At 36.7% G+C, this 21857-nt stretch overlaps 7 protein-coding genes, 13 long non-coding RNA genes and 2 other non-coding genes across 22 annotated transcripts, besides 1 other annotated feature; 14 read left to right on the top strand and 8 right to left on the bottom strand.

Annotated features, from left to right (window-relative positions):
* Positions 1-37: 37 nt before the first annotated feature.
* Positions 38-397, top strand: SPOM_SPCC576.19C (uncharacterized protein; the record flags this gene model as incomplete). Its single annotated transcript, NM_001023419.1, has 1 exon — positions 38-397. The coding sequence occupies one exon, from the start codon at positions 38-40 to the stop codon at positions 395-397; it is 360 nt and encodes a 119-aa protein (NP_588428.1).
* Positions 398-981: 584 nt separating this feature from the next.
* xan1 (alpha-ketoglutarate-dependent xanthine dioxygenase Xan1) lies at positions 982-2223 on the top strand (the record flags this gene model as incomplete). Its single annotated transcript, NM_001023418.1, has 1 exon — positions 982-2223. One exon carries the CDS (start codon positions 982-984, stop codon positions 2221-2223), a length of 1242 nt encoding a protein of 413 aa, NP_588427.2.
* A 417-nt stretch (positions 2224-2640) lies between these two features.
* SPOM_SPCPB1C11.03 (cysteine transporter) lies at positions 2641-4777 on the bottom strand. The gene has a single exon (NM_001355943.2). It carries the CDS (start codon positions 4559-4561, stop codon positions 2849-2851), a length of 1713 nt encoding a protein of 570 aa, NP_001342988.1. The 5' UTR covers positions 4562-4777; the 3' UTR covers positions 2641-2848.
* Positions 4778-5043: 266 nt separating this feature from the next.
* On the top strand, positions 5044-6033 carry SPOM_SPNCRNA.7621. Its single transcript, NR_196957.1, has one exon. It is a non-coding gene; the product is annotated as a non-coding RNA (long non-coding RNA).
* A 548-nt stretch (positions 6034-6581) lies between these two features.
* On the top strand, positions 6582-6653 carry SPOM_SPCTRNAGLN.06. Its single transcript has one exon. It is a non-coding gene; the product is annotated as a tRNA-Gln (tRNA).
* Positions 6654-6724: 71 nt separating this feature from the next.
* Positions 6725-7176, top strand: SPOM_SPNCRNA.7620. Its single transcript, NR_196956.1, has one exon. It is a non-coding gene; the product is annotated as a non-coding RNA (long non-coding RNA).
* Positions 6754-8975, bottom strand: SPOM_SPCPB1C11.02 (amino-acid permease). The gene has a single exon (NM_001023416.3). It carries the CDS (start codon positions 8675-8677, stop codon positions 7160-7162), a length of 1518 nt encoding a protein of 505 aa, NP_588425.1. The 5' UTR covers positions 8678-8975; the 3' UTR covers positions 6754-7159.
* On the top strand, positions 7279-9258 carry SPOM_SPNCRNA.7619. Its single transcript, NR_196955.1, has one exon. It is a non-coding gene; the product is annotated as a non-coding RNA (long non-coding RNA).
* Positions 9259-9469: 211 nt separating this feature from the next.
* Positions 9470-9564, bottom strand: SPOM_SPCTRNASER.13. Its single transcript is given in 2 exon segments — positions 9470-9514; positions 9526-9564. It is a non-coding gene; the product is annotated as a tRNA-Ser (tRNA).
* A 103-nt stretch (positions 9565-9667) lies between these two features.
* Positions 9668-12176, top strand: SPOM_SPNCRNA.7618. The gene has a single exon (NR_196954.1). It is a non-coding gene; the product is annotated as a non-coding RNA (long non-coding RNA).
* amt1 (plasma membrane ammonium transmembrane transporter Amt1) lies at positions 9937-12665 on the bottom strand. Its single transcript, NM_001023415.3, has one exon. It carries the CDS (start codon positions 11836-11838, stop codon positions 10345-10347), a length of 1494 nt encoding a protein of 497 aa, NP_588424.1. The 5' UTR covers positions 11839-12665; the 3' UTR covers positions 9937-10344.
* Positions 12279-13192, top strand: SPOM_SPNCRNA.7616. The gene has a single exon (NR_196952.1). It is a non-coding gene; the product is annotated as a non-coding RNA (long non-coding RNA).
* SPOM_SPNCRNA.7617 lies at positions 12744-13151 on the bottom strand. The gene has a single exon (NR_196953.1). It is a non-coding gene; the product is annotated as a non-coding RNA (long non-coding RNA).
* Positions 13193-13448: 256 nt separating the features above from the next.
* On the top strand, positions 13449-14049 carry SPOM_SPNCRNA.7615. Its single transcript, NR_196951.1, has one exon. It is a non-coding gene; the product is annotated as a non-coding RNA (long non-coding RNA).
* A 159-nt stretch (positions 14050-14208) lies between these two features.
* Positions 14209-14627, bottom strand: SPOM_SPNCRNA.7614. The gene has a single exon (NR_196950.1). It is a non-coding gene; the product is annotated as a non-coding RNA (long non-coding RNA).
* Positions 14304-16240, top strand: SPOM_SPNCRNA.1257. Its single transcript, NR_150122.1, has one exon. It is a non-coding gene; the product is annotated as a non-coding RNA (long non-coding RNA).
* Positions 14980-17410, bottom strand: wtf21 (wtf meiotic drive antidote-like Wtf21). Its single transcript, NM_001023414.3, has 6 exons — positions 17054-17410; positions 16641-16886; positions 16348-16593; positions 16120-16311; positions 16017-16079; positions 14980-15966 (listed from the first exon to the last, which is right to left on the bottom strand). Exons 1-6 carry the CDS (start codon positions 17190-17192, stop codon positions 15863-15865), a joined length of 990 nt encoding a protein of 329 aa, NP_588423.1. The 5' UTR covers positions 17193-17410; the 3' UTR covers positions 14980-15862.
* SPOM_SPNCRNA.7613 lies at positions 16620-17317 on the top strand. The gene has a single exon (NR_196949.1). It is a non-coding gene; the product is annotated as a non-coding RNA (long non-coding RNA).
* Positions 17411-17503: 93 nt separating the features above from the next.
* Positions 17504-17853: an LONG TERMINAL REPEAT.
* Positions 17691-18187, top strand: SPOM_SPNCRNA.7612. The gene has a single exon (NR_196948.1). It is a non-coding gene; the product is annotated as a non-coding RNA (long non-coding RNA).
* A 122-nt stretch (positions 18188-18309) lies between these two features.
* Positions 18310-21746, bottom strand: npp106 (nucleoporin Npp106). The gene is made up of 2 exons (NM_001023413.3): positions 21492-21746; positions 18310-21329 (listed from the first exon to the last, which is right to left on the bottom strand). Exons 1-2 carry the CDS (start codon positions 21713-21715, stop codon positions 18752-18754), a joined length of 2802 nt encoding a protein of 933 aa, NP_588422.1. The 5' UTR covers positions 21716-21746; the 3' UTR covers positions 18310-18751.
* Positions 18697-19491, top strand: SPOM_SPNCRNA.7611. The gene has a single exon (NR_196947.1). It is a non-coding gene; the product is annotated as a non-coding RNA (long non-coding RNA).
* SPOM_SPNCRNA.7610 lies at positions 20192-20496 on the top strand. Its single transcript, NR_196946.1, has one exon. It is a non-coding gene; the product is annotated as a non-coding RNA (long non-coding RNA).
* Positions 21747-21857: the final 111 nt, after the last annotated feature.

Genomic DNA, 21857 nt, shown 5'->3' with positions numbered 1-21857 from the left:
TAGACGGACGGGTGCGACTTGGGTATTCCCCCTATCGATGCCTACTTCTTCCAATGACCTTTACCAAACAAGACTTGATGTGCAGACGCCAAATCGATGGTTTCTTTACATTTCATTAGAATTGTTTAACAACATGTATTCTCCGTTTCGTAGCAGCTCAGTCTTACTCAGTGGTGCTCAGTCCGATATACCGAAGGTTGGCAAATGCTTGTTTTTGCCATGCCGCTCACTCGAATTTAGAGCATCGGCAAACTCACTTAGCGTACATTTCCTACTCAATGTAATTTCAGCAATCTTATCTATGTTGATAGAGAGGTATGCGGTAGAAGTGATAATGAGCAAAATTACATGGCCCAGGAGTAATGAGGATTGGAGGTTCCATGGTATAAAAGGTTGATGTGAATACCATGTTGTCTCATCAAATCAAAAGAAAAACTCACTGAAGAGAATCACACTGACCATTGTTCGTCTTGTGCTTCTGCTACAATTGATTTGAATTGAAGTTCATAATAATACCTGGGTGATACAACATCTACGTAAAGTCTTCAATTACTGCTACTCTCCGTAAAAACAACTAAATATTCGTAACTTTTCTCGCTGTCCCAGCTTGTTTACTTGCTCCGATAGCATTGTGCATTATTGACTTGTGTAAATTTCCTTTCAAATCTTAGTTTAATTTCGTTTTGAACAGCCAATACCCATCGTGTGTTGCTATAATCCATTGTTATAGATTTTCGAAAAGAAACAAACATTCGAAAACCACTCTACGCCATTGTTATCAATAAACGAAACGATTGTTGTGAATTTTCGACTTTTGCTCCTCTACTTGTCCAAAGTTGAACTCTACTAGTTTAAACGTTTTTAAGGTTATCAAGAATACCTTTTTTCTCATATTTTTTTTTCAATCCTCCTTTATTACTCGTTTCGTAAGAGAACCCATCTTGTTTCTTACCAACTTTTCTTTAAATTCTTCGTTCAATCATGTCTGCCACTGCTACTACTACGGTTGTGGAACCTCCTACCACCACTTTGACTGGTGCTACCGAGCCACCATTTACTGCTTATACCACTTCTCAAGGTCTTCGTGTTTCCCCTGTTCCATTGCCGGAACACAATACTGATGTTGGATTTGGTGCTTTGATCGAAAATGTTGACTTGAATAACCTCTCGGATGAACAATTCGAAGATATCCGTAAGGCTCTTTTCGAACATCAAGTGGTTTGTTTCCCCAATCAACACAATTTACCCCCAGAGACTCAGTACGCTATCACCCATCGCTTTGATCCCGAGTCTTCTACCTATGGTCACGGCAATCGTACAAATCAGCAAAACAACAGCATCTTACATCCCGATTTGCACACCCTTCCCGGTGTTCCTCAAGTACAACTCATTGGTCATGGTGTTGTGAAGGATCATTACGGTCTTGAAGAGGTCCGACTTAAACATCCTCATCATCGAACTTTCCATCGTGATCCCATTTCTGAGGAGGAAGAAAAAGAAAAACAAGTCACCCGTTTTTATCGTTGGCATATCGATGCTGCCCTTTATGACTATAACCCTCCTGTAGTCACTACCCTTCTCGCCGTTAATGCTCCACAAGGCACCCAAACTCTTCGATATGATGATAAGTCTGGCCATGAGATGCCTGTTCCATTAGGTTCGACAGCTTTCGCCTCAGGCTATCGCATGTACGAATTGCTCACTGACGAGGAAAAGAAGGTGGCTGCTCGTACTCGCGTTCAATATTTCCCTCATGCCTACGTTACAATCAATAAAGCTAGAGCCCTTCCCAATGGTTTGGGTATGTATTCTGAGGGACTTGAGCTTGACAAGTCTGAATTACCTCCTTGGGAGGAGAGCAGGGTTAAAACATTCCCTCTTCTTTGGAAAAATCCTGTAACCGGAAAGCTTGCCTTGCAGACTCACGGATGCTGTGCTGAGAAAATCCTAATCGACAACGAAGATGGCACCACCACTGTGATCGATGATCTTCCTAAAGTTCGTGAAATCTTGTATAATTATCAACGCCCTGGCATCAACCCTGAACGTGTTTATTGTCACGATTGGAAAAATGGTGACTTTGTTATTTTCCATAACCGCGGTGTTACTCATTGTATCACTGGTGCTTACAGAGATGATCAGACTCGTATTTTCCACCAATGCAACCTTGCTGCCTCTCATCCTCCTGCCGGGCCTTCTGAAGAAGACATTGCTGCCATGTAAAGTCCTATTGAGCTCAACTTTCGTCCCCCCTCCCCTTTCTTGTTAATATGCAATTTTTATTTCTTTAATTCTTTTTCATTTTCCTTTTAGTATTATGTATAGCTTAGCTTCTAATGATTTTTTTTATTAATTGCAAAATGTCAATAGTTTTCATCAATTTCTTTTCAGTAAGTGTTAGTGCATAGTTTTACAAAAAATATATTGTTTTTGTTACTGTTTCTATTATTCTATAATTTTAGTCCAGTTTATAATAAACAACTTTTGATCCATTCGACTAACAGACAACTTATAAAATAACTTTTTGTGAATCTTCAAGCTATGTTTTCTAGTCTTATCATACAATATTCCTTTAATAAAACGGCAAGCGAAACTACCAAATTGCGTGTGCGAAAGTAGAATTAAGATAAAAAATCATCAGTATTTGTACCCTTTAAATGTTTTATTAAATGTCTATTTCAGATCAACTATCTATTAAAAATAACAAAAAAAGAGTGTATGCATCCTAAATAATCGCATCGCGCTTGAGATGGGAAAAAACGAGAGCTCGTAAAATAATCGTTCCAACGTAATAAAGAATAAAACAAAAATGACAACTAAAAATACAGTATTCATTTCTCTTTTTCCTTTAAAGAGGATAAACAAAGTTTAAGTTTTCCATGTCAGTTAAATCCAACATAGAATTATCAATCAGTACTTTGACGGGATTGCCGAATTCATCCACTGTGTCAACATAAGTCTTTTCTATGGTTTCCAGACTGCCTTCCGCAATTTTCTTATCTTTCAATTCCTTTCTCTGCTTATTGCGTCTTGCCAAAATCACTCGTGCTACCAGGTAAATTATGGGTGTGACAAACCATGCAACTACGATTTGCACAATCCACGCCGGATAATATCTAGGTGCATCACGGCTTTGCCATAGCTGAGGTGAAATGATGTTGGCAATGGCATATCCAACCATAAACATCAAACCACGAGTCAGTTTTTTCGTATAGCCAGTGGATGTAGCAGTGGTCCATCCTAAAGCAATGATGTATGTGATACCAAAATCGGATGCAATAATCATAGTAGCCAACTCTCCAATTCTGTTGGACCAAGGCAGGGCTACGAAAGCAATACCTCCAGTAATACTGGGCAGCATCCAAAACATAGCATGGTATGCACTTTGATTTGGAATAAGATACATGGCAAAAGTAGCAATAATAGCGCTCACAGTATTATATCCAGCAAGAGCAACGCCAACTAAAGTAGAATTGAGGTCTGAGACGTTTAAACTTGTAAAAATAAGATTTTGTTGATAAGCCAAGTTGTTAGAGAGCATGAGTGTGAAGGCGGCAAAAGTAAATAGCCAAGTAATTGGATCTTTCAGCGCTTCTATAAATTGGTGCTTCTTGAAAATCTTGTTTTCAATTCCACCCCTAGTGGACTTGCGTACACGATCAATGGTATACAATTTTTCCTCGTCAGTTAAAAATCTGGCCTTTGATGGATTGTCTGGATAGTAGAAGAAAAGGAAAATACTTAAGAAGAATGTAATACCACCGGTAATGATCATAAAGAGCTTCCAGGGTGCAATGCTTTTCGTGACAAACTCAAGGCCATAGGCAATAAAACCAGCAGGAATACCGCAGCTTAGACATGAGATCCAAAATACAGGCTGCAGAAATGCCTGTTCTTGATGAGTAAAAAACATGCCCATAGTAGCCTCCATAGCTGGTAGTAAGCAAGACTCAGTAAAGCCAAGGAAAAATCGAAGGGCAATAAGACCTCCGTAATTATAGGCGCAACAATGCAAAAAAACGATTACACTCCAAGAAAAGGTGACAAGGCCGACAAATTTTCCAAGAGGAAAAGTTTGCATGATGTAGTGACCGGGAAATTGACCTACGATATAGCCGACATAAAACAGAGTATTCAAATTATTGTATTGATTGGAGGTGATGTGTACATCATCAAAAAGACCCAGAATAGTTGAATAGCTAAGTGTCGCCTTACCAATGAAAAGCATCATATCCAAAAAACCCAACATTAGCAACAAATAAATGTACAGTTTCCACTTAAGTTTACTCTCTTGTTTAGGGGTCAAGGGATCCAACTTCTTGGCATCTTGCATAAAAGCAAAAGTTTCATCGATCAAAGAATTGTTTATTTTTTTCCCACCAGCTTTTTCCACGTCGGCGATATCCTCATCAGAGTCAAAGGGTTTAGCAATTGTAGTATCAACGGCATTTTCCTTTTTCTCCAAATCAAGAGAACTCGAGTCGGTGGAGCCCTGTCTTATTTCGTAACCCTCTTTCGAGGAAATCGATGCAGTACGAGATGAGATGATAGACTCGGTCATTTCAGCAAACGAATTGAAATGTATAAAATAAGAAAATCAAATAATTCTCAATAAAAAAAAATGAAACTGATTTATTTCACAGACCAAAAAAAAAAAAAAAAATTTTTTTTCAACTTCAATCGAGAAGTAAATAAAAAGCTCAAGGGACGATAATGTTTTTCAAGTATGAAACAACGACCTAGCAGATGAAATTGGTATTCTCCTTAACAAATATATAATGGAAGTGCAGCAGCATTCGTTTAATATAAGTAAAAAGTTAGATAAGCACGCCATGAACCCCTTGTGTTGGCAAAGGAGATCATGTCGATAGATGAATGCAAACTCAAGCTGATTATGGCATGCTAACGTAGTATAATTAGCCATAATTATGTGTACATTACCCATCAAACATATCAAGTTCGCTGCTTAAAATTGGTCATCCAAAGAGTGACCAATTTTGGTTCCCTAATTAGGCGAACCCAATGCTTATGGTTTTAAGGGTTAACGTGAAAATAAGGTCAAAAACATCACTTCAAAACGTTGTGGGAAGGGCAATGTTTTCTACTGAATCCGTCTGAACCATGTTAATGTTAGTTCGTTTGTTTGAAAAAAAATTTTGACTAACAATTGTTTGATAATGACTTGTAAATTTCCTTACACATGTCGAAAATATTAAAAAAAAAAAAAAAAACACACACAGAGTAAAATTTCGAGTATAAGATTGTAACACCTTCATTTCATCTTATCTATCCCATCTTTCAACGACAACAAGTCCTTCCAGCAATTCCCAGTGAGTAAGTGAAGAAAAATTACACATCGCAATTTTAACCGAATGAGGAAGTTGGTTGTTGCTGATAACGGATGAAATGACTACGGTGTAAAGCATTATTGGGTGAAGCGAAGAAAATTAAATGTTTGATGTTGCAACACTCTTTAGTAGCAAAAAGATGCACCGAGCTCCCTAGCCTGGCGAAATTAGACAGTGCAAAAGAAAAAAAACGCAATTTGGATACCACTGATTTTTGAAAGTGTGTAATAATTCGTTACAAAAGGCTAATTCATCATTTAGACATATTTTTCTGAGCCCAATTCCTCTTGTGCTAAAATTTGCCTCGTGGGTAAAAATGCGCTCTCTAAATCGTAGCGGCTAAACCGGTCTTTAAAGCAGCAATCGCAATTGGATATTGACAGAATAGCAAAATTCACATGTGAAATTGTATGAACCTTCTAAAATAATCATCAGTAGGATTAGGAACGTTGCTCGTATATTGTTTGCATCAAGTTGAATGGTTCAGACGAGTGAGAGACGTCAATTCAAACTATTAAAAACATTTAAAGATTAAAATGGAAAATGTTTAAATGCTTCTTCTTTTGTAGCTTAAAAAAAAAGGAGAAAAAAAGTTTAGAGCTAAATTGCTCCCACCTGTCAGAAAAAATTTATAACAAGACAGAATGAATAGATGAATAATACGATTATGAGAAATTGAACCAAAGTTGTTGTCTACAGTAGATGTTTGTAGTCAGTTTACCATCGTCAATAATTTTCGTATATGATAGTAGCATTGCGAGTGTAAACAAACTATCAATGATTTATGCAAGAAGGTTAGAAATCTCATCGAAAGAAAAGATAAATTATTCACCGCAAGCACAATTGCTCTAGCATTCCCCACCTAGGGATTAAATAAAGTGTTTCACACTACTCAAAAGTGCAATTTGATTATAAGTCAAACCCTTAACATGAAGCTCTTCATCGTTCATAACCCCAAGACACACTACTTCACTACTTCATAACGAGTGAGTTTGATTGTAAGGGATGCACTTTATTAACAATATTCTCTACCGCTCCCCAAGAGCTTGTATTGTTGGTTTCAGGTAGTTTCTTGAAAAAGATGAACACAAAATTTTTCCATAGTTTAGAGGTTTAATTCTTTGAAACGGTAAGATTACTTGATTTCAAAAACCAAGTTAGAACGATCATTTAAAAATTAAAAATTAACAAGGAAATATTTACATATATCAAGAAGTACTTGCTGCCAAGCCAGGTTGTATGGTGTAGCGGTTAGCACGCGAGATTTTGATTCTCGAGATCTGGGTTCGACTCCCAGTACGACCTTTTCCTCCAGTGTTCACTTTTTAATCATCATTTCATCTTTTTTGCAGTTTACACGTTTAAATTACATTAACAAGTTTTAAAGGGTAGTTTTGCGATAGATGAAAATTTTAAAGTGCAATAGCAGGGAAACAGGTTGAGTTTCAATGCATATAAGGAGATAGCACATTAATTTTGAATCAGATATCATTGCAATTCATTCATACATAAGATTTGCGTTATAAAGGGGGGTATCAATGATAATTAGGATTAGAGTACAAGGCATAATGAGTGACTAAAAGCGCTATAGCTTCGACTCATTCATTGAGCCAGCTGCTGTAAGTAAGTAAACATGAAGAAAATATAGCAAAATAAAAATTTCGAAAGAACATAAAGGAATCATCAAATTATAATGGAAGGGAGTTGAATACTTCCGGTATCAGAATGCGCGTTTATTTATAGACACATCGGTAAGAAAAATAAAAGACAAAAAAAAAAAAAAAAGACTGAGATAGAAAAATGCCAAAAACTCATGCAGAGTCAGTGTCCTCTAAGGATTTCCAATCTGTTTCCAAATCAGCTTCACTTGAACTGACCAATTTGGTCTTCTTATAAATCTTCCAAATTAGATATAATCCAAGCACAATGGGTATCTCCATGTAATAACTAACGAAAAGCGAAAGACGAAAAGGATAGAGACTCTTGTAGCCTTGTAGGAAAAGAAATACGCCATTTAATAAGATAATAATATAAGGGCCTACGGGATAGGTCCAGTTGGGAAAATACAGTCTATGGGTTTTTCCCTGAACTCGTAAAGCTTTGCGAAATCGTAAACTTGAAACGGCAATGAATATCCATGAAATCTGGTTGGAGACGGCAATGACGTTTAGTAAAAAGCCCCATGTCTTTCCAGCTTGTGAAGACATGAGACACAAAATTGCAGTTGCACTGGTAGCAAGCACTGACAGCCAAGGAATTCCATGCTTGTTACATTTGGAAAACACTTTAGGCGCATGACCAGATTTGGCCAAGGAATACAGCAGACGAGTTCCAGCGTATAAAGAGTGGTTTCCTGCTGATAATGCTGATGACAATATAACCAAATTCATTATACTCGCCGCACCGGGAACGCCGAATTTTTTGAAAACAAAAGTGAACGGGGACATGCGTACAGAGTCGCCGTCGAGACCGGGAGTATTATAAGGCAGATTAATACCAACAACCAAGACACTAATTATATAGAGCAACAAAACACGATGTGCTGTAAAGCGAATTGCTTTGGGTAATGTGGTAATTGGAGACTTGGCTTCACCAGCGGTGAGAGCGATTGACTCAGTGCCAGCATAGGCAAAAGCAGCATTGACGAAACTACTTATGACACCAATAATACCATTATTGAAGGCTCCTGGATCTTTCCAATAGCGAAATCCAATGAATTTTTTCTCATTGTTAACTCCGAGGTTGCATAAAATGCCATTAACAATAAATGCAGCCACCGTGAATACCTTGATGCTGGAAAGCCAGTACTCGATCTCGCCAAAACCGCCAACGGGAAGCATATTAAGAATGATATTTGCAGACAACGAAGTGATCGGCGTAATGATTCGGACGGCCTCTTTCCAAGGAGGCAAGGAGAGAGATGCACTTACAGGATCACCCTCAGTAGGTATTAACCAAAAATCAACTACCAATCGAGTTGCTAAAACATGGCTTGCTAAAGCAATCGTATCATTCAGCCAGTAATTCCAAGTAAGGGAAAAGCTCAGGGCCTCATCTACATATCGGCCTACATATGTACAAAAAGAGCCAGCCACTGGCATATAGACGGACATTTCGCCAAGCGCTAGCATGGTACAATAAACGCTTACACCAAGTACAGAGAATGAAATCAGTAGGGAAGCAGGACCCGATTCCGCCAAACTAGAGCCAATTCCTAAAAAAAGACCAGTTCCAATAATGCCCCCAAATGCTAACATTTGAATCTGGCTGGCCGATAAAGAGCGATGAAGAGATTCTCCTTCTGGAAGGAGACTTACACTTGCATCCATTATGAAATACGTATAGACAAAAGAAAACTATCCAAAGCGATTGCAAAAAGAGGGATATGGAAGTTGGGCCAAAAAAATATTGACGATTAATATATAATAAGCAAAGTAAATGGTTCACACTAAGAATTCAAAGCCAAAAGATGGTTTTATTAAGCTTAGCTAAGCCTGCTGATGACGTGCTCAAACTCTGGAAATAAGTAGAGAAGAGTAGGAGTAGTTGAATTCAAAATACCACAGATTCTTTTTCATCATACACTCTTTATTTTAAACAATTCTGCGAACAAAGGTGCTGGAAACCAGTGTAGTAAGCGACACTTCGCCAATCTTTATCTTAGCGTCTTGTTTGTTCTAGCTGTGAATAAATTAAATTCGCGTCGCGTCCTTTAACGTTACGTTGTGATATTTAGCGTACATCGTGCTTACAGTGTTAACCAAATATAAGCGAGTTCACAAAAACATTGAAGCAGATGGAAAGTGTCAGCTAAGAAAAAAAATAGGCTAGTCGTCTTTTCAGATATATTGAAGAAATTTGCTGGATGTTGATGATTGAATAGGCTTATAATAAATTAGAAATTTAGTCTTAAACTTTCGTATATTCACCAGCTCTGTAATATTGGTAAAAAAGAAAGCGATTGTAACGATCTCTTGCAATTTACACTACTAACTTGTTTATCAGTACAGCCCCAAACTGACTGACTATTCGGGAGGAATTGTTTTAGCTACTGATAGATATAAAAAAATGTAAATGGCTGGTAAAGGCTCATTTGCGAAAAATAAATAATAAGTATATGTCGACAACGGCAGGATTCGAACCTGCGCTCCCAAAGGGAATCCGCTGGGCTACAGAATAGCAGGCGAACGCCTTAAAACCACTCGGCCACGTTGTCTTCTTGGCATTGAGACCGAGTTAAATAATATATAATGTGGATATTAAATGAAAGGAAATTATATTTAATTGCCATGAACAACAGAGCAAAAGCACTTTTACAATCAGTTTTTTGAAGTTGTTACTGGAATTCAGCTTTTATGAGAACTCTTTCCAAGGACGTTTGTGTTGCAAGGCTGGATGGAGACATTTATATTAAGCACAGAACCTATTTTGTAAGCAGATAGTAGTAACTTCTACGAATGAACGAAACGAGAAAATACAGAAAAATAATTCACAACTTAATTGAGGACATAAAATAAAAGAAAACTATACTGACAAGTTAACTCACAACCAAACTACTTTACAAATTTTCTTCAAAAGCAAACTTAATGTTCCTAACACATTTTATTAACAAGAATGAATGACAGTACGGTTGACATCTTGAAGCAGATATTTTTTTGAAACGAATACAACTTATTATCACATGCGAAAACTAACATGAACGTCGTCTTCGGAATTAAAGGAACCAAAAAAAAAAAGCAGTTTACAAAATTAACTATAAATAATTTGTAAAAAAAAAAACAAAACGGGAGGGCGAGCAAATCATACAAAGGGGAGCACACATTGAAAAGAGCAAGAAAAAAAGACAAAATTCTCTCTCACTTCTCGTAAAACAATATCAATTTTAAGCGGTGGAAAATAAATACAACGGAAGCAGGAAAGACGGGAAAGGGGAATTTTAGGGAAAAACTATAATTAAAAAATAGCATATGCGAGATTAAGGGAAGAAACAGCCAACCTAAATAGCCGGAGCTTGAGCCTCAGATTCAGCTCTATACTCCTCTTCCTTTTGAGCCTCATTTTGAGCTCTGTGTTCTTGCTCCTTTTCGTTGGATGCGGAATCGCTAACAGTTGGAGAAGTGTATTGAACGCCACTTGTAGTGATTGGGGGAGGCTCGTCAGTAGAGTCTTTGTAATAATATGCACTTTCACCAAGTTCAATCTTATCCAAACCGAGAACCTCATCCTCGCGTGAAACACGAAGTGAAAGTCCTGGAATGTAATTCATAACAAACAAGAGTGCACATGAGACAGCGAATGAATATGCGGCACAAGAGACAGTGTCTGCAAGCTGATAACCAAGTTGAATGTAATGGTGAGTAATCCAACCACCAGTGTAAGCAGTACCACTACCATCCAAAGCTTCAATGTAATCAGCGGCAAAAAGAGCGGTAAGGATATTGCCAACCATACCACCAACACCATGTTCAGCAAAGATATCCAAGGCATCATCGACACGGATGATTTTCTTAAGGTAAGTAGCAGCATAGCAGAAGACAGCGCCTAAAGCACCAATGACGACGGCAGCCCATGGAGGAACGAAACCGGAGCCAGGAGTAATGGCGACCAAACCAGCGACGGCACCTTCACAGAAGCCGACGACAGACCAGTGACGGTTCTTGGCAAAATCGATAACACACCAAACAATACCACCAACAGAAGCAGCAAGATGTGTAACGACGACAGCCATGACACCACGCATGTTGGCAGCAGCGGAAGAACCACCGTTAAAGCCGAACCAACCAAACCACAAAAATACGGTGCCAAGAACGACGTGGGGAACGTTGTGTGGGCGATATTTGGTAGTACCATGGTCACAACGCTTTCCAATTACGATGGAATAAGCCAAAGCAGCCATACCGGAGGAGATGTGAACGGGAGAGCCACCAGCGAAATCGTAAGAGCCCAACTTGTTCAACCAACCATTAGGATTCCAAGTCCAAAAGGCGATTGGGTCGTAGACGATGGAAGTCCAGAGAAACATGAAGACCATACAGGGAAACATGCGACCGCGATCAGCGGCAGCACCGATAGCCAAAGCGGGAGTAATGGCGGCAAACATACCTTGGAACACGCAAAACAAGATGTCGGGTACACTGGAAGCACCGGAAGAAGGTCTACCCAACGTTTGGCGAAGACCGAAATTGGCGAGGGATCCGATGTATGGACCACCCTCGTGAGAGAAAGTAAGCGAATAACCCCAAAAGAACCACTGAAAGGCAACAATGGCGACAGACATCATTGACAAAAACAGCATAGAAATGGCACTTCTACGACGAGCCAAGCCGGAGTAAAAGAAACCGACACCGGGAATCATGATAAACACCAAAGCGGTACTTGTGAGAATCCAGGCAACATCACCATTATTGTAAAATTGATTAAGATTGACGGTCATGGAATCACCGCCATTGACACCCGAAGGGGTGGGAGTGGCATCGGTAGTGGAAGACATGATTCAAGAAGTCTTGTCTATCTATTAAGAAATGAAGAGAGACCAACACAACCCAAAATAAAGGGGATTAAAAAAATTACAAACAAAAGAGGTTTGTTGGCGAAAAGAAGAAAAGTAAAAGTAAAATAAAATAGTATCGAGACTAATAAGGTATGTATAAATGGAAGGAATTTTTCTATAGAGACAAAAAAAAAAAAACACCTAGGAAATCAAGGACCCAAACGATAAAAAGAAAACACAACAAATTATATATATATCGAACGACCAAGAAGAAATTAGGGGATCGATATTTGAATATTGGGGAGAAAAGAAGAAGAAAAACACTCGAAAAGAAGAAAAATCAAATTTCGAGAAAATAAGTAAAATTAATAAAGAGAAAAAAAAAAGGAATTAAATTATTCTTCTTTTCCTTTGAACTTTGAATTATTTTTGTTTTTCAAATTTTTTTCTTTCTTCTATTACAAAACAAAAAAAAGAAAACTGTATCAACCACCCAAAAACCGATGACGATAAAATAAACAAATGCACGCTAAAGCAGAAGCAGATGTAAATGTAAATGCACGTATCAACAACGAGAACAAAAATTGAACCAGCGAATCCAACAGACTGGAAGTATGAATGAAAGAATAAAACAAAAACAAATATAGAGAAATTTGAATTTGTAAACTACCTAGCTAGCAAATATGCACGCACAAGAGCAAGAAATGCGTAAAATTCAAGTTAAAGAGATGCACTGCAAGTCAGGCGTCAAGATATGCTCTAAGGTTGGAATATCGTTAGATTTAAGGTGCAGGGTGAAATAGGCCAACGTTGGTTATCCGCGTCTCAACCGTACGGTAGGGGAGAGAGTCGGCGGTTTTATATGCGCGCAGATTCTAAGCATCCCTAAAATCTGGTGGTTATCAAGTTTGATAACGGCAAAAATGCAAGGACGCAATTGGACAGCAATATTTTTAATGATTGGTTCAAAGTAACGATCGAGATAAGCAGAGATCTATATCCGACGCAATGATTGGACCAAAGGCGAGCAATGATTATGTAAAGAGATTAACTTAAAGCTTTAGTGGGCAATAGGTAACGAGATAAGGGTATTTAACGATAAAAGAACAAATTCCTTAACCAATCGGACGACTCTGTAACCGAAATCAACCGAACAGAGTTTAGAATGGGTAACGATGTAAGGGTGGTGTAAAGGTGACAAGAGCTGTTTCGGCGGGCGAGCAACAAGGCAATGACAATGACAAAGACAAAAGTAGAGAGAGAGGAGAGAAGATTAAAGAGAGAGAAAAAAGACAGTAGAAAGGAGAGAAAGAAGAAAACAAGTAGAAGTAGAAATAGAAATGGAAATGGAAATAGAAAGATGAAAAATAAAAAAAATAAAAAATAAAAAAAGAGATGCTATGAAAATATACTTCAACAGTTTATTCATTCATTCATTCAAAAAAACAGAAAAAAAAAATTTCAATTTTCCATTGTTTTTGACGTTTCAAAGTCAAAGGCAAAAGGCATTATTGATATGGCTTGGTTTCGCAGGAGGTAGGGTAGGGTAGGGTAGGGTATGTGGTAGTATAATATATGATATGCTAGCTAGTATGGAATATGTTGTGTGCTTAGTTGATATATGTTATGTGCAACTATGATTTGTGCTAGTTGATAAATTGCTATTAAAGGAATCTCTGGAATCGCTTTGATAATGTTTTGTCGTTCGATCGGCTCCTCATCCTTGTTATGACGGTTGTTTTTCTTCTTTTTCCTTTTCTTTTGTTTCGTCCGGCCTATCCATAGTGTCCTGCGACGATCCCGTTCGGATACATGGAAGTAGTTTAATATTCGTATGTGAAAGGAAGGCAGGGAGAGAGAGAAGGAGGGAGAAAAGAAGGAAGAGAGAGAGAAGAGAAAGAGACATGCAAAAAAGAGGATATTCATTTAATTTTCCTTTTTTTTTTTTTTTTTTTTTTTTTTTTTTTAATTTCTTTCTTTTTTTTTTCTTTTCTCTCTCTTTAATCTTCTCTCCTCTCTCTTTTCTCTCCATCGTTCTTTCATCTAATCAGCTCTGCCCTTGTTTATCATCTCTAATAAATTCTTTGATCTTTAATTTGTCAAACGCTAACATGATGAATCATTCATCTCTACCTTGATTTGACTTTTCTTCCCCTGTTTTTTTAAATTTTATTTGTAATTTTCCACTTCCCTATCTGCTTGTTTGTTTGTTCTTGTCTTTTTTTTTTTTTTTTAATAAATTTTTTTTTTTTTGGTTTTCGATTTTTTATTTTTTTATTTTTTAATTTATGTTTATTTTTGTTTATGTATGTTTATCATTTTATTACTTTGAATTTGTAATATCATTGCAATTGAAACGCTTGCAAAATTACCGCCTCCTTCTCATACTTTCCTTATTAATCAATCATCTTTTTGTTTTCCGACTATATTGATATTTTTTTCTTTCATTGTTAATCGACTTGTTGTCTTGCTTCATCTTGGTTCCGCATTTCTCCGTTCATCTCGTTCCGTTGCATGAAAAAGTTCTAGTTCTGGCGAGAGCACTAGAAGTTTTCTAATTTTTTATTTTTTATTTATTTTTGATCAAAGAGGAATCCCAAATCCTATTCTAATCCTAATGCCAATCCTACTCCTGATCCCAAGTGCAAGTGCAATACAATCCCTAATAAAGTAAACTCAAGCAACTTAGAAAATGCATTCTTCAATCTTCAAAATAATACTTCATAATACGCTTTCTACTTTTTCTTTCTAATCCTTTTCCTCCCTTCTAACCGCTTTCACTACTAAAATTGTCGTCAATTCTATTTATTTATTCATTCCATTTTCCTTTACTCTTTTCTTCCCTTTTTCCAATCCACACATCTTTTCCTTCTTCTCCCTACCGCTCCTACAATATCTCCTTATAAGACAATGCAGTGTATCAATCCTTTATTCCTTATTTCTAAATTTTGGTAAGGTAACGTACTGGGAGTATTCTATCACAAAAAAGGTTGCAGCGGAGCAACGACAATAGAAGCATAAACGCTTAAAAAAACAAGTTGGGATTGTCACACTATTTGCTCTTTACGCGATGCATCAATGTATCCTTTTAAAAAGTATCAAATTTAAAAAATAAAACCTTCTCGACCTTTTTCGTGGAGACTGAAAACAAATAGCATTGAGGATTCGAGCCTTATTTATTAATTATTTTATTTTGTTCTATTTTATTTTTCATTTCAATTCCTTTTGCACAAACGTTTTGTCGTTGTTTGGCTATAAAAAGTGAAAGAATTTGACACTTTGTCGCCCATTTCTTTGCATCGCTAACCACCACTATTCATCCTTGGCTTCTTTTCTTCAAAGAACAGTGTTATGGGATGATACTGATAATCATCATACTATGATCATAAGATTTTAACATCTATTTTGTCGACTAGCGTTCCTGCAAATCCAGCTCTTTTGACCTCTATTCCTTAGTCAGTAAATGAGCGATTTCCGCATAGCTATGATACTATACGATATCTTGTTGACATCCTAAAAATATTGATTGACCATTAAAAAAAAAATCATGGACCTTTCCTACAAGACAGTTGATATGGTAGGACACAAGGAACATCAATCAAAGTGTATTTAATATGTGATGAACTAACGTCCCGCACCCTATACACATTCAAATGCTATTATTAAAAAAGGAAAATAGTTGGAATTAATCTTGACTCATTAAAAGCAAAATTTCATGAAACACTGCAAAAATAATTTAAAAAAAAAGTATTAAAAATATCCAATCCAACTTCAACTTTTCTGATTTCATTATCAAATCATCTCGCAGTACTGCATTCAATTGTCATTCAAATTTTACTAAAATTTTTCAGGTAAATACATCGGACAAACAACTTAGTGACACTTAAAAGAATGTGTTAAAAATATAATGCGATAAAGCTGGAAAATATGAACTATCGCTTATATGCTTTTTTGCGTTGGCCATTTTCGTAAAGAAAGTTTTCCAATTATAGAGATGTTCGGAAGCACAACATTAATAATGCAACTAGACTTCGCTTTCAACATCCATTTCCCCCAAGGGAATGTCATTATTATCGTTGGCACCTCTAATCGCATTTGCTAGCCCCATCATCGCATTTCCTATCCCTCCTAGTCGGGTAAGTAAAAAATCATTCATACAGTTGGTTGAATACACATACCTAATATAAAAGCTATACCATTCCTGATAGAGTTTCGTGTTCTTATGAGTGCACCTGGACATTCTGGCATGGTTAGAATAAAGTAAAGCAATATTTAACGAACCCATTTCGCAAAGAAAAAGAACATTGCCCATAATAAATAACACAGAGGCTTCAATTTCACAACCTATCCGTTCAAAATGTTTACCACGTAAAAACATCGTACCGTTTAGTACCAACACGATACCACTTTGTAACAAAAGCACTTTTGCCAACTTAGCCAACGTACGCTCGAATGTCCAAAATGGAATACAAACTGTTTATCAGCGTTTAGCATTGTAACTTCACTTACCAGATGATACAATTAAAAGTAAAACAGCCGAAATAGTGCATGTAGAACAGATGAGTGCCTTGTTTAAGATTAGATCGCCGGATTTGATGTAAACGAAGAGTATACAACAAATGATTAGCCAGAGTATCCAAATTATAATCATCATCTCTCTTCTTATGTTGAAAAGGCCAATAGAAATCACCTTTACACATTTTGCCAAGGAAATTACAGTTACTTTAACTGCCTTGACCCAAGTTTCATAGAAGTCTAATGAGTTAGTGACTGAAGGTAAGATTACCCATTGTCTCACTTACAAGTCAAGAATATTAAAGCCAAAGTGCAAACAAGACACCAAAATCCAAATAATGTCCATTCTGCTGCACCATAATCCTTAAAGAAAGCGTCCTTATACGTTAGATAACAAATTGCGAGTACATTCAGTACATAGATTGGTGTGAATGATATTAGCAGTTTTATCAAGAAAGGGGAAGAATTATCTGTCGACCTGGAAGGATTGTTTTCTCTATGTGTGTTAGGAGGATTATTTACAAGTGCGTGATCTGTTTAAATTAATATGATTGAAATACTTTAGTAAAGAAAGAGCATGTATCAAATTGTGTGCATTGCATGGCCGACTGTAAACAATGACCAAAGCATGCAATTTGACAAGATGGCAAGTTTCAACTTTCCATTGAGTAATTCCTTTCTTATTGTTTACAATTCTTACCTGAATATGGAGGTAATGCGCCCTCTTCCTCCGAATCATATTCTGGGAGTGGTCCTTTTTCCAAATCGATTTCATGATCTGTCTTCAATTCATCTTCTTCATCTAGAGGACTTTTCAAAGAAGTGTAATTATTCTTCATTTCATCAAGATCATTCTTTATTTAATAAAACACATGCGCGAATTAATTGCTATGATTGCGACAAACGAAACAGCAAAATCAAGAATATTCGCTCTGGAGTTCAATTTCAGCTGTTCAACATAAATAAATGAATAATACTCGTTTCAAAGCAAACTGTTTTTTCAATAATAGCAAGTGAAAAGTAGAATTCCAAAACTCATTTTAATGTAATTGCTTCTGACACATTTATTTTGTCACTGCCCTTTTTATTCACCCCAACTTAGATTTCCTTAAACGTTTTTGAGAAGCAAAACGTTGTAGTATAATTATAATGTCAGTACGCAATTTGGTATCTGCTTTAACGATACATAGCACTGCGGCGAGATTTCTAGCGACTTACAACATAGCGGTAAGCGGTATGTTAACTAACAATATTATATTTATTGTTATAAGAAGTCTATTAGTATCGGTCACCGATATAACTCATAACTGAACTGAGGAATGAGGTTCAGTGTGAATGATATTATTAAAATTCTCATAACAATGATTAATATCGTTGTTCGTTACTATCGCATACACACTCTTTACTAAATCGCAAATAAAACTCACTGTAGTTCTAAGCCTGGTTAAATAAATAGTTAATCGCGTGTCTGGCAACTGCAAACCATAATTGACTGTGTAGCGGGTTTCGTGATTTAAAATCTCACTCAAGCATTTGGTCGTTCATAGCCATGCTAAAGTTTTTTTAAAAAATTTTTTAATTTGTTTCGTTTGAAAAGACAAAAACTGATTCAACTTAATTTTGGTATTCATTACTATATTAAATTTTCAACATTTTCAACATTTTCTTATATCAAATACTCCTGCACCCATTTATTGCTGTTCGGTTTTATATTTACCTTTTGTTTACATACTAATTATTATATATTAACTATGGGCAAGTAATTTTCAATCGTTTGGCATATCGTAGAACAAAGTCGAAAAGATATATCTCCTTCACTGATTTGAGTTGTTCAACTTTTTAGTTCGTTTAGTTCAAATAATATATTTTATTCGATATATTTTAGGCGAGTGCGGAATTCGAAATATCAATAAGAATCATATCATATTAAAAAAAATAATTAATTATTTGTAAAAAACGTAAAGCCTTTTGAGCTAGTCAATAAATGGCTCATAACTAAATTCACTGTGCTATAAAGTGGAGGATTTATGTGAAAAGTGTAAATATGAATTTATTATGAAATATTCGGCATAACATGATTTACAAAATTATTTTGAAGCATTTAGCAGATAAACGAACCAATTATTTGACAGAAACTTGACCTTGCAAGCTATGCAATCCCGATTATATTTGTTTACTAGATTGTATTCATAAAGTTTCGAAGACTATAAAAATGGGAAAACATTAAGATGAATAAATGTTGGGATTGAATTAAAAGCTTAAAGACGCATTAAGGCAAGTGAATAAAATTCCTATTTTTAAGTCATAAAAGATACAAAAATACCAAAAAATTGAACACAACTATCAAGAGGATATATGAAACGTTCAGTTCGCAGTAAGAAAAGAAGCCAATGCTTCGTTACAGAAGAGTCAGTTGCTCAGCTTGAAGGTATTCTAGAATTTGGGGAGACAACCGTGATTCTATCATGGTACTGAACATCACCAACATAGACCCTTTAAATTGCAAACGTTGTAATTTCTTCTTTGATTCCTCATTGACTACAGGAAGTTTAGATATTGTTCTGTACAAAGCTTTAATGGAAGACATGGAAATGTACATTAAGGATGGAATAACGCTCAAGACCTCATCCTGGAATGTGGAAAACTCAAAAGCGCGACGCCGTAAACGTGCAGAAATTGGTGGAATTTGTTCATTGGGTTCGAATTCAGCTTGCACTTCATTGATTGGCAAAAGATCCAAATGTTCAATTAGCTGAAGAACTTCGTCCCATTTTTCTTGACCATACAGTTTTTGTACTTTGACAACTTTAAGCAGAACTTTTAATGCCTTTTTGTTGGTTGCTGAAACTTTTGCACTTTTCTTTGGATTGGATTCGTACATTGCTAACAGATTTGCAGCCAAGGCATCTGGAGCTTCACTAGCTACAACATTAGAAGAAATATGCATATTTTTACTTTCTTTGGAATCGATAGACCATAAACCTCGAGAAACAATACTTTGACTAAGGTTTTTGATAGCAACACCAATCACTGTATCGTAATCCCCGAGCAAATGGTATAGTATGATTGAGTCCCCAAACCGTCCATCATCGTCTGCCTCTCTAGCGCCTTCCAAATACAACTTTTGTAATGAGTCATGATCAAAAGGAATGAGACGAAGATACAAGTCTAACAATCCGGTTGTACGCTCAGTATCCGGTTTGATGTCCCCCAAAAACTTTGAAAACTCATGCGATTGAAGCAGAAGTATTTTCGTTAAATTAATACTACACGCTTGATAAGCGGGAACCAAAGGTATGCAAGCTATGTAGTCTAAATAAACAGCTGCATCAACATACTCCAAATGTTTCAGGTAAGCAATGATCAATTGTGGAAAGTTAATTTTAACGTCGTCAGCTTCATATATCAAGATATTTTCATTTTTTTCGTAATTTTTAGTACGTAAGAGACCGTAGTAAGCCATTGCTACAGCAAAATGAGTAGCCTCCACTGGATAATTTGTGTGCAGAAAGCTTATTGCCCGTTCAAATTCACCACACATTAAAAGAGCGAGAAAATAGTTGGTTGGTGTATTATTCTTTGGATTGAAGTACCTGGGACCAAAAGCGACAATTTTCTTTTCTAGCTGATATAAGTTAAAGAGAGAATTTGTGGATTGCCCACCGTTGGAATCAATCACGTCGTTCTGATTTACACGGCAAAACATTAATTGAATCCACATATAATCCTCGGACGTTACACAAACTTCAGGAAGGGATACGCGATGTGGTTCACAGTTCCCTAATAATTTATATATTGCGTGTTTAAAAGGATCTTCAGGAGCATATTTCATTAGTTGACCATACTCAGCCTGTAAGCGATCACGCAATTGTTTTGGCAACGGAAGAGAAGGGTTTTTGGCATAGGAGTAGAAATAAAGTGGGAACGATCTACCAAGTTTTTCAAAATCGTCGGAATAGGTGTTCACAAATTGCAAGGCAGCATCTAACTGCCCTGACCTCATTAGATAGAACAAGACAACCCACAAAGGAACATCATTGACCACTGATACGGTAGACTTAATCCATGACCCGTTTTTGTAGAATCGAAGCTTACTGTAAGCGATCACTTTCTCCACAGAATTGACAGTAGTAATATGACCAGCATCCGAGAGGTGCAGATCAATCAATGATAAAAACTGGTTTTCTAAATACTTTAAAGACCCTTCTATGCAGTTTTTCTCTACGGCAAGCGCGGCAGAGCTAGAATCCAGAGCCAAATGTCTAGCTTCAAAATCACCCATACCATACCGGGTTTCATCAATCATATGGGCCAACAAAGACCATGCATCGAAAAGTTGAATAACTTCGGTATTTACCATCTGACTAACCGATGCAAACAAAGACCAAACATGGCAGGCTTGATTCCTAATCCGTGCCTCATTTAATTTGTGAACAGCTGCTGCAAATGAACTAGCTTTTTCGGCAAAACCAAAAATGTTCGTCGTCTGTGATCTAGTCAAGTCATTAGAAAGTTGATTATTAAGGCCGTCTATCTTGGTCAAGGACCCTGTAGGAATTGGTAGGTTTGAACCGACTTCTCGTAACGAACGAACACTCTGTGATTTAACGGATGAAGCTGTCAATAACGGCCTAGCCAAATTTGGTCTAAGCGACATGCTGATTGAAGTACCTAAACCGGAATTATCCTTGGAGTGAAGCAATTTACCGACATCTTCCATAAATTCCGTTTTTGTATTTTCCCACGCTATGCCATTATTTTTCATTAGTCGTAATTGGAACTCGTAAACATTGCTTTGATAGCCGTTCTCTATGCTAGCAACCACATTTTGTCCATTGTATAGTTTCGTATGAGGTTGCTCATACAAAGACTTCTTGTCAAGCTCCAATTGATCCCAAGGAGAATGAATATGAATGGAATAAATCTTTTGGCGTGTTTGCTCAGCGTTCATACCACTTTCAGCCAGCAAGTAATGACTAGATTGAGTTAATAATTATTCAAATTCAGGCATATATAGCAGAAAAAAGGAATAGAAGACAAGAGTGCCAAAGCAATTTAATAAACGTATACTGTTAAGTAATGAAATATTTCTAATCTTGTTGTCACTCGACACAACGTTCAATCTAATATCAACTTACGCTTTCGTATCACCGTCACGCGTCAATAAAACTTTTGACTCTAAATTTCGAGCCTTCTCTTCTAATTGATTTAATCCATATTGAATAACTGGCACTTGAGGTTCTAGGAGGACACCAAACAAATGTTGTGATTTTTCACGTAAATCCGATATAGAACTTTCTATCTGAGATCCCTTAGAGTCAGAAGTATTTACCCCTTTCTCTTTGGCTTCCTTGGATTCCATCAGCAAAAGGATCTAAAGTTGTCAAAAGGTTGGTTTACGCATGTATCTTTCCTTACTTCTACAAAACATTGAGCACATAACGAACCCGTCACAGTGCATCGTAATGTATTTAACAGCAACGTTGCATAACGCGCTATCTGCT

This window comes from Schizosaccharomyces pombe (assembly GCF_000002945.2).
Source record: "Schizosaccharomyces pombe strain 972h- genome assembly, chromosome: III".
NCBI lineage: Eukaryota > Fungi > Ascomycota > Schizosaccharomycetes > Schizosaccharomycetales > Schizosaccharomycetaceae > Schizosaccharomyces > Schizosaccharomyces pombe.
The sequence above is the reverse complement of the archived record's forward strand: the minus strand, read 5'-3'. Positions and strand labels throughout refer to the sequence as shown.

What these genes read in the sequence shown, in the direction of transcription:
- SPOM_SPCPB1C11.03 (NM_001355943.2), bottom strand. Translation starts at nt 4,561, where the DNA reads ATGACCGAGTCTATCATCTCATCTCGTACTGCATCGATTTCCTCGAAA.
- SPOM_SPCPB1C11.02 (NM_001023416.3), bottom strand. Translation starts at nt 8,677, where the DNA reads ATGGATGCAAGTGTAAGTCTCCTTCCAGAAGGAGAATCTCTTCATCGC.
- amt1 (NM_001023415.3), bottom strand. Translation starts at nt 11,838, where the DNA reads ATGTCTTCCACTACCGATGCCACTCCCACCCCTTCGGGTGTCAATGGC.
- wtf21 (NM_001023414.3), bottom strand. Translation starts at nt 17,192, where the DNA reads ATGAAGAATAATTACACTTCTTTGAAAAGTCCTCTAGATGAAGAAGAT. An exon ending in CGCATTACCTCCATATTCAG is followed by an intron (nt 16,887 to 17,053) that starts GTAAGAATTGTA and finishes TAATTTAAACAG; the next exon opens with ATCACGCACTTGTAAATAAT. An exon ending in ACTTTTAATTGTATCATCTG is followed by an intron (nt 16,312 to 16,347) that starts GTAAGTGAAGTT and finishes GCTGATAAACAG; the next exon opens with TTTGTATTCCATTTTGGACA.
- npp106 (NM_001023413.3), bottom strand. Translation starts at nt 21,715, where the DNA reads ATGGAATCCAAGGAAGCCAAAGAGAAAGGGGTAAATACTTCTGACTCT. An exon ending in CGTGACGGTGATACGAAAGC is followed by an intron (nt 21,330 to 21,491) that starts GTAAGTTGATAT and finishes AACTCAATCTAG; the next exon opens with TCATTACTTGCTGGCTGAAA.